Source organism: Gekko japonicus, unplaced genomic scaffold (assembly GCF_001447785.1).
Source record: "Gekko japonicus isolate JY-2015 unplaced genomic scaffold, Gekko_japonicus_V1.1 scaffold787, whole genome shotgun sequence".
Taxonomy (NCBI): Eukaryota; Metazoa; Chordata; class Lepidosauria; order Squamata; family Gekkonidae; genus Gekko; species Gekko japonicus.
Genome location: NW_015174866.1, coordinates 466,514 through 479,572, shown reverse-complemented (window position 1 = coordinate 479,572; position 13,059 = coordinate 466,514). Strand labels below are relative to the sequence as shown.

General features: G+C 46.8%; 1 protein-coding gene across 1 annotated transcript in view; it reads left to right on the top strand.

The window, feature by feature from the left end:
• The first annotated feature begins 2,866 nt into the window (after positions 1 to 2,866).
• Positions 2,867 to 13,059, top strand: part of CFAP206 (cilia and flagella associated protein 206) — a 21,928-nt gene continuing 11,735 nt past the window's right edge. Inside the window, exons 1-2 of the mRNA XM_015424750.1 lie at positions 2,867 to 2,974; positions 4,275 to 4,358. Of these exons, the coding sequence (XP_015280236.1) occupies positions 2,867 to 2,974; positions 4,275 to 4,358 (192 nt within the window). The remainder of the gene's footprint in view (positions 2,975 to 4,274; positions 4,359 to 13,059) is intronic.

The window sequence follows — 13,059 nt, the reverse complement described above, 5'->3', positions numbered from 1 at the left end:
TCAGAGGCAGGCTTTCTGAAAAGTGAAACAGGTGTACACTGCTCCTCACTGGATCCAAAATCCTTATCCAGCTATGCTACCTGGAAACTTTGCTGCTATACCAGTTTGATGTGGTGGTTAGGAGCACGGACTCTAATCTGGGAGAACCAGGTTTGATTCTCCACTCCTCCACATGCAGCTGCTGGTGTCACCTTGGGTCAGTCATAAGTTCTTTCAGAGCTGTTTTCTCAAGAGCAGCTCTCTCTCGAGCTCCCTCAGCCCCCCTTCAGTGTCTGTCTTGGGGAGGGGAACGGAAAGGAGATTGTAAGATGCTCTTCCTTCGGGTACTGAAGGGCAGGGTATAAATCCAATCTCTTCTCATAGTAACCCCTAATCCACAGTGGCAGTTTTAGCTGCCACCCTCCCCCATTACCTCGCAGCTAAGAGATCATGATCACTCATATCTTTATCATATCTTTCCCAATGGTGTTTTCAAATGACAATCATTTATCCGTTGTAATCACTCCCACCTAGATTGCCAGTTCCAGGCTGGGAAATACCTGGAAATTTTGGGGGTGAAGCCTGAGGGGGGTGGGGTTTGGAGAGGGGAGGGACTTCAATGGGATAGAACGCCATAGAGTCCACCTTCCAGAGCGGCTGTTTTCTCCAGGTAAACTGATTTCTGTTGCCTTGGAGATCAGTTGTAATCTATATATCTAATTCCCAACATGCCCCCAGTGTGCGGATATCTAAATCCGCACATCGGGGGCACCTGGGGGGCAGGGAGATTTTCCTGCACATTTGAGGCAATCCCCAGATGTGCAGAAAAATCTAAAAAGTTGAAAAAAGTATATGGGGGATATTTAAATCCCCCGAAAAGTAAAAGAGCCTTCCCTGCGCATGCGCAGAGAAAGCACTTACCAACAGAAACTGTGGCTGCTGGTGGCGGCGGTGCAGGAAGAGAAGCCCTGGCAGCTGGGAGCCGCGGCCATTGCTGGGGGGGGGGGCATTGCCGTCGTTGCTGCTGGCAGCGGCAGCAGGAGAGGAAGAAGAGCCACACAGGGCTTGCCGCCTTTGCTGCTCGCTGCCGCGGTGGCTTGGGGGAGGAAACCTTGGAGGGCTGGTGGCTACCTGCAGGCATTGCTCCTGTTATCACGTGTGGGGTTGAAATCCTGGCGAGCTCAACCGGCCTTCTGTTGGGCTCACATGCAGCCAGGTGGCGGCGGTGCAGGAAGAGAAGCCCTGGCAGCTGGGAGCCGCGGCCATTGCTGGGGGGGGGGGCATTGCCGTCGTTGCTGCTGGCAGCGGCAGCAGGAGAGGAAGAAGAGCCACACAGGGCTTGCCGCCTTTGCTGCTCGCTGCCGCGGTGGCTTGGGGGAGGAAACCTTGGAGGGCTGGTGGCTACCTGCAGCCATTGCTCCTGTTATCGCGTGTGTGGGGGGGAATCCTGGCGAGCTCAACGGACCTCCTGTTGGGCTCACGTGCAGCCACTGCCGCGTCCTCCTCTGTGCGGAGCTCCTGGTGCTTCAGCAGGCGAGCCACCCAGGAGCCGTGGGGAATACCTCCCCCCCATGAGTATCGTGGGTCCCGCCTCTTGTAGCAGTTGTAATAGCAGGAGATCTCCAGCCACCACCCGGAGGTTGGCAACCTTACTTCCACCAATTTTCCAAGAATTCTTATTGGCAGAGACAGGCCTTTCAAATTTTCCTATTTTAAAGCTGGGGGAATGGGCTTCCTCAATACTCCCAATCAATGAAATCTGAATTTTAGAAAACATAACCTGTTCTTCAGTGCCCCTGTGAGGCATCCCCCATGTTTCATAACAGTGAATTCAGTTCATTACAGATTCAGATGATGGGGAACCACATAAAATGTACTGTGTGGTACCTTCATTGACATCAAGAGGTGATTATTTATATTCCTTATTACCAGTCCAATGTTACCAGTCCTTCTACAACCATATGGAGATGCTGGAAAATTGGAAGGTAGAAACAATATGGTCAGATATTACAGCTGGCAGCCTCCGGCATACTATTGCAAGTGCTATGTAGTGAGTTTATATATGGCTGCCTTGTTGCTTCTTGTTACCTGGGTCTACCAGATTAATGATAGATATGATCTTCGTTTGTCTGCCAGTTAAAGTAGCAACTGCTCTTCTGGCCATATGTATGTGTTATGAAGAAAAACACCACTGCTACCCCCTTGCCAGTGGGAATAAGGACACTTCTAAGTAGAGTGTATGTAAGATTTTAAGTTGTATCATAGTCTGGAAGCAAGGAGACACAGTAGGGTTGCCAAGTAAATGGAATGTTGGTTAAAAAATAGTATTTGAGAACTGAAGAAGAAGAGATTGGATTTATACCCCGCCCTTCACTACCCAAAGGTGTCTCAGAGCGGCTTACAAACTCCTTTCCCTTCCCCTCCCCACAACAGACACCCTGTGAGGTAGGTGGGGCTGAGAGAGCTCTTTTGAGAACTGCTCTTTCAAGAACAGCTGTGACAGAACTATGGCTTGCCTAAGGTCATCCAACAGCTGCAAGTGGAGTAGTGGGGAATCAAACCTGGTTCTCCCAGATTAGAGTAATGGAAGCTGCTTTACTTGCTGTGAGTCATTGGTCCTGCAACACAACTACATATATGGTTTAACATATCTGATTTTAGGAACTCCACTGGCAGAGCAGTCAGCCATTGTTTGGTTCATTTAAAAAGATGTATTTCACATGTGAAACAACGGCTTCTTGAATATTCTTTTATTCTCAGCTTTCCTAATGGCTACTGATCCCCTCTGTTGGCTGACCAGGTTGTTTCTGAAAGGCTGAGAGACTTCAGGAACATGTGACATTGTTTCGTAACAAATAATCCATCCATTGTCTATTGATGGTGCAGAATGACTCACTCTCAAGCTGAAAATGTCATCAAGAACATCATCCGTGAAATAGGACAAGAATGTGCCATGAAGGGTCAAACTGTATCGGAAACTCTGGTGGCTTTCATGGTAAGGGTAAAATAGATATTGTACCAGTAGGTTGAGTTGAAATGCTCTTGTAGCTGTGTTAATTTCACTCCTGTAGCTTTAAAACAATAATGTCTCTTAGGAAATGATCCAGTGGGGGATCTTTGGCTGCATGTATGCACCCACATGGCTGTGCATACCTAGATACATTTGTACATCAAGTGCAGGCCTCAGTCCTTTTCAGTTGCTGTTCCCCTTCTGGAGGAGGTACAGAAATCTACTCTCTGGCTTCCTTTTGGAGGCTGTTTTTGGTTTGATCTGAATTGCTCTTGTACTGCTGATTTATGTTGGTTCTATTACTTGTAGCTGATCTCTTAGTTGATACTGATCCAAATGTGACGTTGGCAGTGGCAAAGTTTTTATCTGTAACCCTGGGTGGTATTAAATGAATTGACTCTTTTAGGCAGTCAATATATATTTGGTAACCAAATTGCTTAATTTTGTGAAATTTTAATTGTAATTGTAATGTACTGTATATATATGTTGTATTTTGTATTATACCCTGTCTATTTGCTTATGATTTATGGGTCTATGAGCAATAAAAATGAATGGAATGGAATGTTGGCTCCATTGTTGTAAATTTTAAACAATTTTGTAAATTATCCTGAATTTACAGAATAGGGTTTTAAAGTAAATACCCCTGCATCTGATTGCAGAACAGTAAAGGCTAGCTGAGCATAAAATTGCATTTTGTGTGACTGGGCTGCAGAACATAGACTATATAAGCATTCTAGGTTGTTGTAGGTCTTCAGGGAAGATGGTGCCTGATTTGTAAATCCATGCTATTACAAGCGACAAATTCATATTCCAGAACAGGTAGCTATGGGATATAGTACCATTACTAACTGTGAGCCAGCTGCAAATTCTGCATAACCTAACCCAGCATTCAGAGTTCTGTAGACACTGCTTCTGGTAGCTGTGGAAAGGTAAAAGCCACAGTCTTGCACAGAGCAGCTGATGGGAATGGTTGTCAGCCCCTTCCTAAAACCACCATCCTGGATGACAGAGGAGTTCTGGATAAAGCACAGAGGTCTTTAATTCCTTTGAATTATTGAAACTTCCAACTAAGTATATTTAAATTAGACTTGAGTGTATTCCTATCCATTTGAGAAATGCTTTTTAGTGGGAAAACTTGGAGCAACTGCTGTTTATAATCTACATAGTTCTGCAGTCAAATTTAGGAGTAAGACTTACTTCAGAACAAATGTTGAGTGGAAATGCTAGGTGAAAAAGACTTTTTATGATACCACTGAATTCCAAAACCTCTCTTGTTGATTTTCAGGTGAAAGCTGTTGTGTTGGATCCAAGGAATGAATTTAATGTAGACAGAACTCTTACAAAAGCTGATGTACAAAAACTTATTAAGGTAATTCCCACTGTTGGAACTTGTTTAAAAGGATTATTTTTGACAACCATTATTTCTGTATCTATGAATGCATTAAGATAGTAAGAAAATAAAAAATTATCTTGGGCAACTGGCTTGATTTTAGCCAATTAATGAAGTCATTAAAAGAAATATAGCAAATGCTATTCTGAAGAAGGCAAATTATCTACAGTTTTGCTAACGTGAGTGATCTATGTTGTTTAATCGTTGCGGAAAAAAATCTTAAATACATTTCTGGAGTATAGAGATACATCTGTCTTGATTCAGAAATTCACCTTTACCTCTAATGATAAAGCACTTCACCTTTACCTCTAATGATAAAAAGCATCTTTCAAGAAGAGACAGTTTTGACTAATCCAAATGAAAATCCACATGTCTAATCTATCTTTCCCCTAAATTTGTATCTCACAGAAGCTCTCTTGCCAAGCTCCCACATCTTGGTGGGGTGTGTACGAAGATGTTCCCAGTGTATTGTACCAAAAGCAGCAGTTCTCTGCACAGTTAGCTCAAATTCCCATTAAATTAGTGGGACTGAAGTGGGCTTGTTGTGCACAGAACTGCAGACAAAATTATTGTTTGTTTATAGCTTTCATCAAATAAAGCTTTTGCTTATAGTTTTTGCTTATAGCTTTCATCAAATACACATTTCCATCACATAAATAAAACCCAAATTTCCACATTTATACCAACCCAAAATCATTTGAAGCCAATGATGTCAAGTCCTGGGTGCAATCACTCTCACAAACACTCTTGTAGCAGCAAGATTTGTTTATTAAGAGGTAGAGATGTTCCAAGCATAGACAGCTTCTATGTTGGGACTGGGTCCCAGACACCAGTTCCGCCAATATACTGAAAGCAAGAAATTCCACATATGCCAAGCAACCAGTCATTGCTCCCATTTGGCCCACCACACGTCTGCCCTTGCGACTGCCCCTAACACCTCCAAGCTAACGGTTATATTATCTAAAAGCTCCCCAGACTACAAGATCATATACTTCTCAACACAGTCAGGAGGCCCCTGCATGAGAACTGTTACAAGCTGGCACTAACCAAGCAAAGCAGCAGCTGTACACATCCCTTCCCCCCCCACCCAGTTCCCAGCAGAGATAATAAACAGCAATGAAGAAGAGCAAGGTTGCATGCAACATAGGAGCTGTATAAGAATACATGTGAATCCATAACACAACAAATGGAATAATGAAATATGGGAAAATAATCCCTAAGGCAACAGAACATGAGTGTAAGAAACAGGAAATATTTGGCAAGTGAGGCCCGAGCTTGACATACTGGCCCTCCTGAGGCCGCCCTTCAGCACCCAGGCTTGTGACAATGTTTTCTACTTCCTTTATGTCTGCCTTACTGAAAGCCGTTTTAAATTTCTCCACCCAAGGCTTGGGGCTTTATTTATATATTTGTTCGATTTATATATCGCTCTCCCCGCAGATGGGCTCAGGGTGGTTCACAACAGTTTCAATACAATACCATTAAAACAAGAATTAAAATAACAATTAAAACAGTAAAACCATAATATACCATGCAACGATTAATTCTGATCAGCAGTACTGATATTAAGATCCGGCCACAGATGCCAATTCAGCAGTACCGATGTTAAGATCCAGGCTGTTGAGAAGGGGGGAGCCAGGAAAAGAAAGGGACGCCTGCTGCCTCAACCAAAGCCCTGGCAGAAGACCTCCATCTTACAGGCCCTGCGGAACTGCAATAGATCCCGTAGGGCCCTGATCTCATATGGGTGCTCATTCCACCAGGTAGTAGCCAGGGCCGAAAAAGCCCTGGTCCTGGTTGAGACTAGTCAGACGTCCCTGGGGCCGGGGACTACTAGAAGATGTTGATTCATAGACCTCAGTGTCCTCCGGGGCTCATATGAGGAGAGATAGTCTTGAAGGTATGCTGACCCCTGGTTGTATAGGGCTTTGAAGGTAAGCACCAGCATCTTGAAACGGATCCGGAATTCGATAGGCAGCCAGTGCAGTTCACGTAGCACTGGGTGGATGCGAGCCCGCACAGGCATTGCTGTCAACATCCGCGCTGCTGCGTTCTGCACTAGCTGCAACTTCTGGAGCAGGATCAAGGGCAGCCCCAAATAGAAAGAGTTACAATAATCCAGTCTGGAAGTGACCATTGCATGGGTCACTGTAGCTAGGTCCCGTGGGGTGAGATAAGGGGCCAACTGCCTGATCTGCCTCAGATGAAAAAAGGGCGGCCTGGCAGTGGCGGGGACCTGGACCTACATAGAAAGGGAGGCATCCAGGAACACCCCCAGACTCTTCACCCTTGACACTGGCACCAATAGGGCCCCATCAAAGGTTGGGAGCCTGATTCCCTGACTCAACCCCCGACAGTCCAGGTACAGGACCTCCATCTTAGATGGATTTAACTTCAGTTGGCTGTGTCACAATCATCCAGCCACAGCCTGTAATGCCCTGTCCAGATCACCTGGAACTGTGTCTGGGCCTTCAGTTGGAATTGGAATTCACTGCCACAGGAAGTGGTGGCGGCTACAAGCATGGACAGCTTCAAAAGGGAATTAGATAAGCATATGGAGCAGAGGTCCATCAGTGGCTATTAGCCACAAGGTATAGATAGGGGCTCTGGGGCAAATGATGCTCTGTCATCTTGGTGCTTGGGGGGGGTCAACAGTGGGATGGCTTCTAATGTCCTGGCCCCACTGGTGGACCTCCTGATGGCACTGGTATTTCTGGCCACTGTGACACAGAGTGTTGGACTGGATGGGCCTTTGGCCTGATCCAACATTGGCATCTCTTATGTTCTTATGTTCTTATCAGTAGATCAGTAGATAGTCCAGTAGATAGGTCGTGTCGTCTGTCCATCAGTAGATAGAGCTAGGTGTCATGTGCATACTGGTGACAACCCAGCCCATACCCTCGGATAATCTGGGCAAGGGGGCACATATAGATGTTGAACAACATGGGGGAGATAATTGCTTCCTGTGGCACACCACATTCCAGCAGGTGTCATTGAGATAACTCCCCCCCCCAAGTGCCACCCTCTGTCCCTGATGCTGGAGGAAGGAGGTCAGCCACTGCAAGGCAAGCCCCCGTATCCTGGTGTTGGCAAGGCAGTGGGTTAACACCTCATGGTCAACCATATTGAACGCCACCAATAGATCAAGAAGAATCAGCAGTGCCGATCCGCCTTGATCCAGATGTCTCACAAGGGCGGCCAGCACTGTCTCAGTCCTGTGGGTAGGGCGAAAGCTGGACTGGAAGGGATCCAGGATCTTAGCTTCATCCAGGAAGACCTGAAGCTGTGATGTGACTGCCCTCTCTACCACCTTGCCCAGGAATGGTAGATTGGACACTGGGCGGTAGTTAAGGGCCATTGAGTCCAACAAAGGTTTTTTAAGGAGAGGGCGAACCACTGCTTCCTTTCAATCCCTCTGGGAAGGTCCCTGTTGAGAGGGACAAGTTGATAATCTCCCTCAGGGGGTTCTGCACCTCATCGCCGCAGGCTTTAACCAGCCACGATGGGCAAGGATCCAGGGGGCAAGTAGTAGGCCTCACAGCTACCAGGATCCTGTTGACTTCGTCCTGGGAGAGCAGACTGAAGTGGTCCAAAACTGGACCTGAAGATGGCCAGTGGGCTTCCAGTTCGCTTATTGTATCAATTGTGCCCGGGAGGTTGTAGTGGAGCAACAAGACTTTATCTGTAATATAGCTCGCAAATGCCTCACAGCTGATAGCCAATTCCCTAGCATTTGGTGTGCCTTGAGGCAAAGTAATTAATGACTGGATAGTTCTAAATAATTGAGCCTGGCGAGAGTTAGCAGACGCAATGGAGGTCGTGTAGAAATTTCTCTTCGCAGCCTTCACTGCCATCTTATAGGTTTTCACAAACAACCTATAGGATTCTTGTAGCTTCGTCATGAGCCTACCACCACCCTCTCTCTAGTCGTCTTAGCTCTCATTTCATCTGCCATAGCTCCAAGGTATACCATGGAGCTAGTTTGGTACAATGGGAAAGAGGGCGCCGGGGAGTGACCTCATCGATGGCTTCAGAAAGATGGGAATACCAGTCTTCCACCAGCACATCCAACGAGCTGCCAGAGGGAATTGGACCCCGCAGAACTTCCTGGAACCTGTTAAAGTCCATTTGACTCCACAGGCAAGCATAAATTTGCTTGCTGCCTAAACAGGGAGGGTTAGGAATACCCAGCCAAGCCTTCAGGACAAGGTGGTCTGACCATGGAACTGCATCAACAGTAATCCAGTCCACCATAATCCCCGACGCAAAGATAAGATCCAGCATGTGGCCTGTTTGATGCGTGGGGGTCGAAACAAACTGGGAGAGTCCCAGTGCTTCCATGGAAGTCCATGGCCTGAGAAGAGGCTGCATCATCCGCATGGACATTGAAGCCTCCCAGAACTAAAAGCTTGGGGTATTCCATGGCCCAGCTAGATACAGCCTTCAATATGTCTGACAGGGCATTTGCCGGTGGGTTAGGCAAACTCTCCTTGGCCTCCCACACCAGGCCAACACATTCAGTGCCGGCAGTCTTTGCCTCTGGGAGTCGCCTGAAGGAGAAAGCCTCCCGGATGAGTAATGCCACTCCCCCTCCTGCCCATCAGTCTGAAACTGGTGAAGGACTGAGAAACCTGGGGGGGGGCAGTTGGTTCAGGGTAACAGTTTCACCCTCCCTCACCCAGGTCTCAGTCATGCAAGCCAGGTCTACTGCTTGTTTTCCCTAGTTTCCCCCTGCTTTAGCTTGGCTCCGAGTAACCACTGCCCCCCCCCAACTGGGCTGGGGTGAACATAGAGTCTATAATTTCCTCTTTCTGACTGGCATGTTCGGGAAGGTGCGAGAGTGCATCAGCCAGAAAGTTAGATTTCCCAGGAAGGTGCTTAAGTGTAAATTGAAACTTGGAGAAAAACTCCGCCCATCTCAACTGCTTTGCACTGAGTCGGCGGGGGGTATGTAGGTGGTGGACCTCCTGATGGCACCTGGTATTTCTGGCCACTGTGTGATACAGAGTGTTGGACTGGATGGGCCTTTGGCCTGATCCAACATTGGCGTCTCTTATGTTCTTATGTTCTTATGAGTCGGCGGGGAGTATGTAGGACTTCTAGTTTTTTGTGATCAGTCCAGACTTCAAATGGCCCCTTGGCCCCTTCCAGCCCGTGTCTCCAGGTAGTCAGAGCCAGTTTAATGGCCACAGCCTCTTTGTCCCAGACTGCCTGATGTCTCTCAGCATCAGAAAACTTTTTTGATACATAGGCAAGGGGGTGTAGTTTCCCATCCTCCCAGCCGCTGGAGGATTGCCCCCCCCCGCCACATCTGAGGCATTGCACAATGAAGGGCTTTCTCTTATCAGGGTGCCTCAAGACAGCTTCAGACATAAACAGTGTCTTCAGTCTTTCAAAGGCTCTCTGACATTCCTCTGTCCAATTTAATTTACTGCCAGGCCTTTTATAATTTGACCATTTTCCTTTAGTTTTCAACAAATCTGTCAGGGGCAAGGCCACGTGAGCAAAATTTGGTATGAAGGGGAGGTAAAAATTGGCAAAACCCAAGAAGGCTTGTAATTGCCTCCTTGTCTGAGTAGGCGCCCACCCCAACACATCCTTCACTTTTGTAGAGTCCATCCTCAATCCTCTTCTTGAAATTCTATAGCCCAAAAAGTCCAACTCCTCTTTATGGAATTTGCACTTAGACAGTTTCACAAACAGCTTGTTTTGGTAAAGGGTTTTCAAGACACTTCTGACAAGTTGCATAAGGGAGTCTTTATCTTAGGTGTAAATAAAAATGTCATCCAGGTAAATAAGAACCCCTTTGAACAGATATTTGTTTAACACCTTGTTAATAAAATTCATAAATACTCCAGGGATTCCAGAGACCCCAGAAGGCATCACCAAATACTCGAACTGCCTCAGTGGGGTATTAAAGGCTGTCTTGTATTCATCTCCCTCACGAATGCACACTCAGAAATATGCATCTTGCAAGTCCAATTTAGTGAAGATTCAGCCTTTTGTGGCCTCCACAAAAGGCTGAGTCTTTGATCAGCGGGATGGGGGTAAGCATTAGACACTGATATTGCATTCAGACCCTGATAATCGGTACACAATCTTAACCCCCCATCTTTTTTCTTGCAGAAAAGCATAGGGGGGCTGTGAAAGGGGGAAGTCACAGGTCTGATAAATTCTCTAGCCAAGTTCTTGTCTATAAACTTTCTCCTTTTCTGTCGGGCTCATCGAGTACAGCTTTCCCTTAGTAGCTTTTGGCCAGGGAGAATCTCAATAGCACAGTCAGTATGCCGATGGGGAGGGAGCTCATCAGCTTCCTTCTCTTCAAACACTTTTGACAAGTCTCTGTACTCAACGGAGATCTGGTTTAACTCTTCCCTGGCCAGACGCACCTGCTCGGGCACTGGCTGTGGCTCCCCCCCCCTGGGTTCCAAACATGTCTGACAGTGGGGGTCCAAGAATCGGAGGGTTTCCAGGCTCCAATGAATATAAGGGCCATGTGCTCTGAGCCAGGGGCTTCCCAACACCATTGGGGACTTGGCAGAAGGGTTCTTTAGGAAGGCCCTTAATTCCCAGCGGGAGCCCACAAGGACTCCCCCTTCATGGGGGTTCTATCCATCTGAGAAAGCACCAGGGGCTCTCTCAACTCTTGTAATTCTGCCCCCAACCCTGCTACCAAGGCTGGGATGATCATGTCTCTAGTGCATCCTATGAGAGCTTGTACTCTGATGTGGGTTCTGACAGGGGGGGGGGGGTTAACCACAGTCACAGTCATAAAAAATAAGGGGGAAGAGGGCCTCACCGACTCTGGCACTGGAGAAGCTTGGACCTGCCACTTAGCACCTTTCACAGGAGGTCCTTGGCATTTCCTGCCAGCGGTTGAGATTCCTCTTTGCTAGATGAGATGCTCTCCAATTCCACTCCCCCTCCTCACTGGAGGGCATTCGGAAGCTTGAGATGACCTGCTGACAGCTTGAACTTCTTTTCCTTCAGCTTGCACTCTCCCTTCTTTGTCACACTGGGGCTCTGCTCCCGAGGACAGTCAGCTGTGAAATGGCCAGGGCCCCCACACTTTAGGTACAAGCCCCAACACACCCTCTGCTCTGTCACTCCCTTTCCCCGGGAACCGGCTCTGCTGTGCCTTCACCTCCCAGTCAGCACCTTGCGTTTTCGCTGGCCCCATTGGAGGTTTGGGATGATACATCTTCAGGACGTGGCAACGATTCTCAGCCTCACACGCCACTTGAATCCAGCCATTCAAAGTCACTGGGTTCTCTTGGGCCAGTGCTTTGTCCAGGATCGTGTGGTTCAGGCCAGGATGACAGACAAATGATCTCAAATCTGTTGTCGAAGGCTTTCACAGCTGGAGTTTGTTAGTTGTTGTAGATTTTCCAGGCTGTGTGGCCGTGGTGCTACAATGCCAAGACCACGGCCATACAGCCTGGAAAAATCTAAAACTAACAATCTCAAATCCATTTAATATCACATAGCACCCAACAATACTTTTAGTTTAAAAGAAAATATTTTTAAAAAGCTTTTAATCTCCATTGTCTGCCTATGTGTTGGAATAAACTGGAATCACCCTCATTTTCTCCTGAAAATGTATTAGCATACAATTAGTGGTGTGTTACGTAGGTTTTTCTTTTGGCTTATGTGTTTATCTGCATTGTTTCCATTTCTTTATTCCTAGTCCTCCTGCATTTAGTGGATGTGGTATGCTGTCTAAATGATTTTTTAAAATATTTTGTGATCCACCGTCTGTCTTTGTGAGAAAGGTGGGCTATAAATTAAGTAAAATAAATAAGATAAATAATTGTGTGAACACAAATTAAAATAAAACATTCTGTTAAAATGGAATGAAAATCCAGTGAATGAATGACATTCAGTGTTTTCAGCCATAGTATTTATAGTTTTAAAATGTACCTCACATAGATTGCCTTCCAAAGACAACAGCACATATCAGTGGTTCTCAATTTGTGTGGAAGGAGGAGTCTCCCATGACAATGGTGCGAAATACCTGAAGGGAGGGCATGATTTTCCAGGGAAGGACAGGATCTTAAGTAGGTGATGCCTATCCTCAGCATAGAACCCCATGAATCACATTAGATTATGAACAGAAGTGTTTATTTATTTATTTATTTATTCAATTTGTATCCCGCTCCCATCCTCACAAACAGGGCTCTGGGTGGGTTCCTACAATTCTCACAATTTATACAGAGCCACTAGACCATCGAGCCCAGCCTACTGATTCACACAGTGGCCAACCAGTTGCACTGGAGGGCCAAACAAACAGGGCATAGAGTTCAAGGTCCTCCCATGATGCTGCCTTCCTGTGTGTGATTTTTAGAAAGGGGGGACAGTGATGTCCTGTTCTGTTACTTTCCTAATGCCAGTGTTGACTAGTACTCCTTGAATGTAGAAACAGGAAGCTGCATACAACCGCACATGAGAGTCTCCACATACTTACTTGTGGAACATATACTGGCGTTAGGCTGAGAGGGGGAGCATAAAAGTCAGAGGTCATTTTGGGGGGATCGCGGGGGATCGCAGTTCCCCCGGGTGAGGTATGGGGGCGGGGCACATGATGAAGCCCCGCCCCCTGCTTCCGGCCGCCCCGCTTCCGGCTCTCATTCAGCCAGGAGGAGGCAGGAGAAGAGGGAGGGTAAGTTGCTTCCTTCCTGCC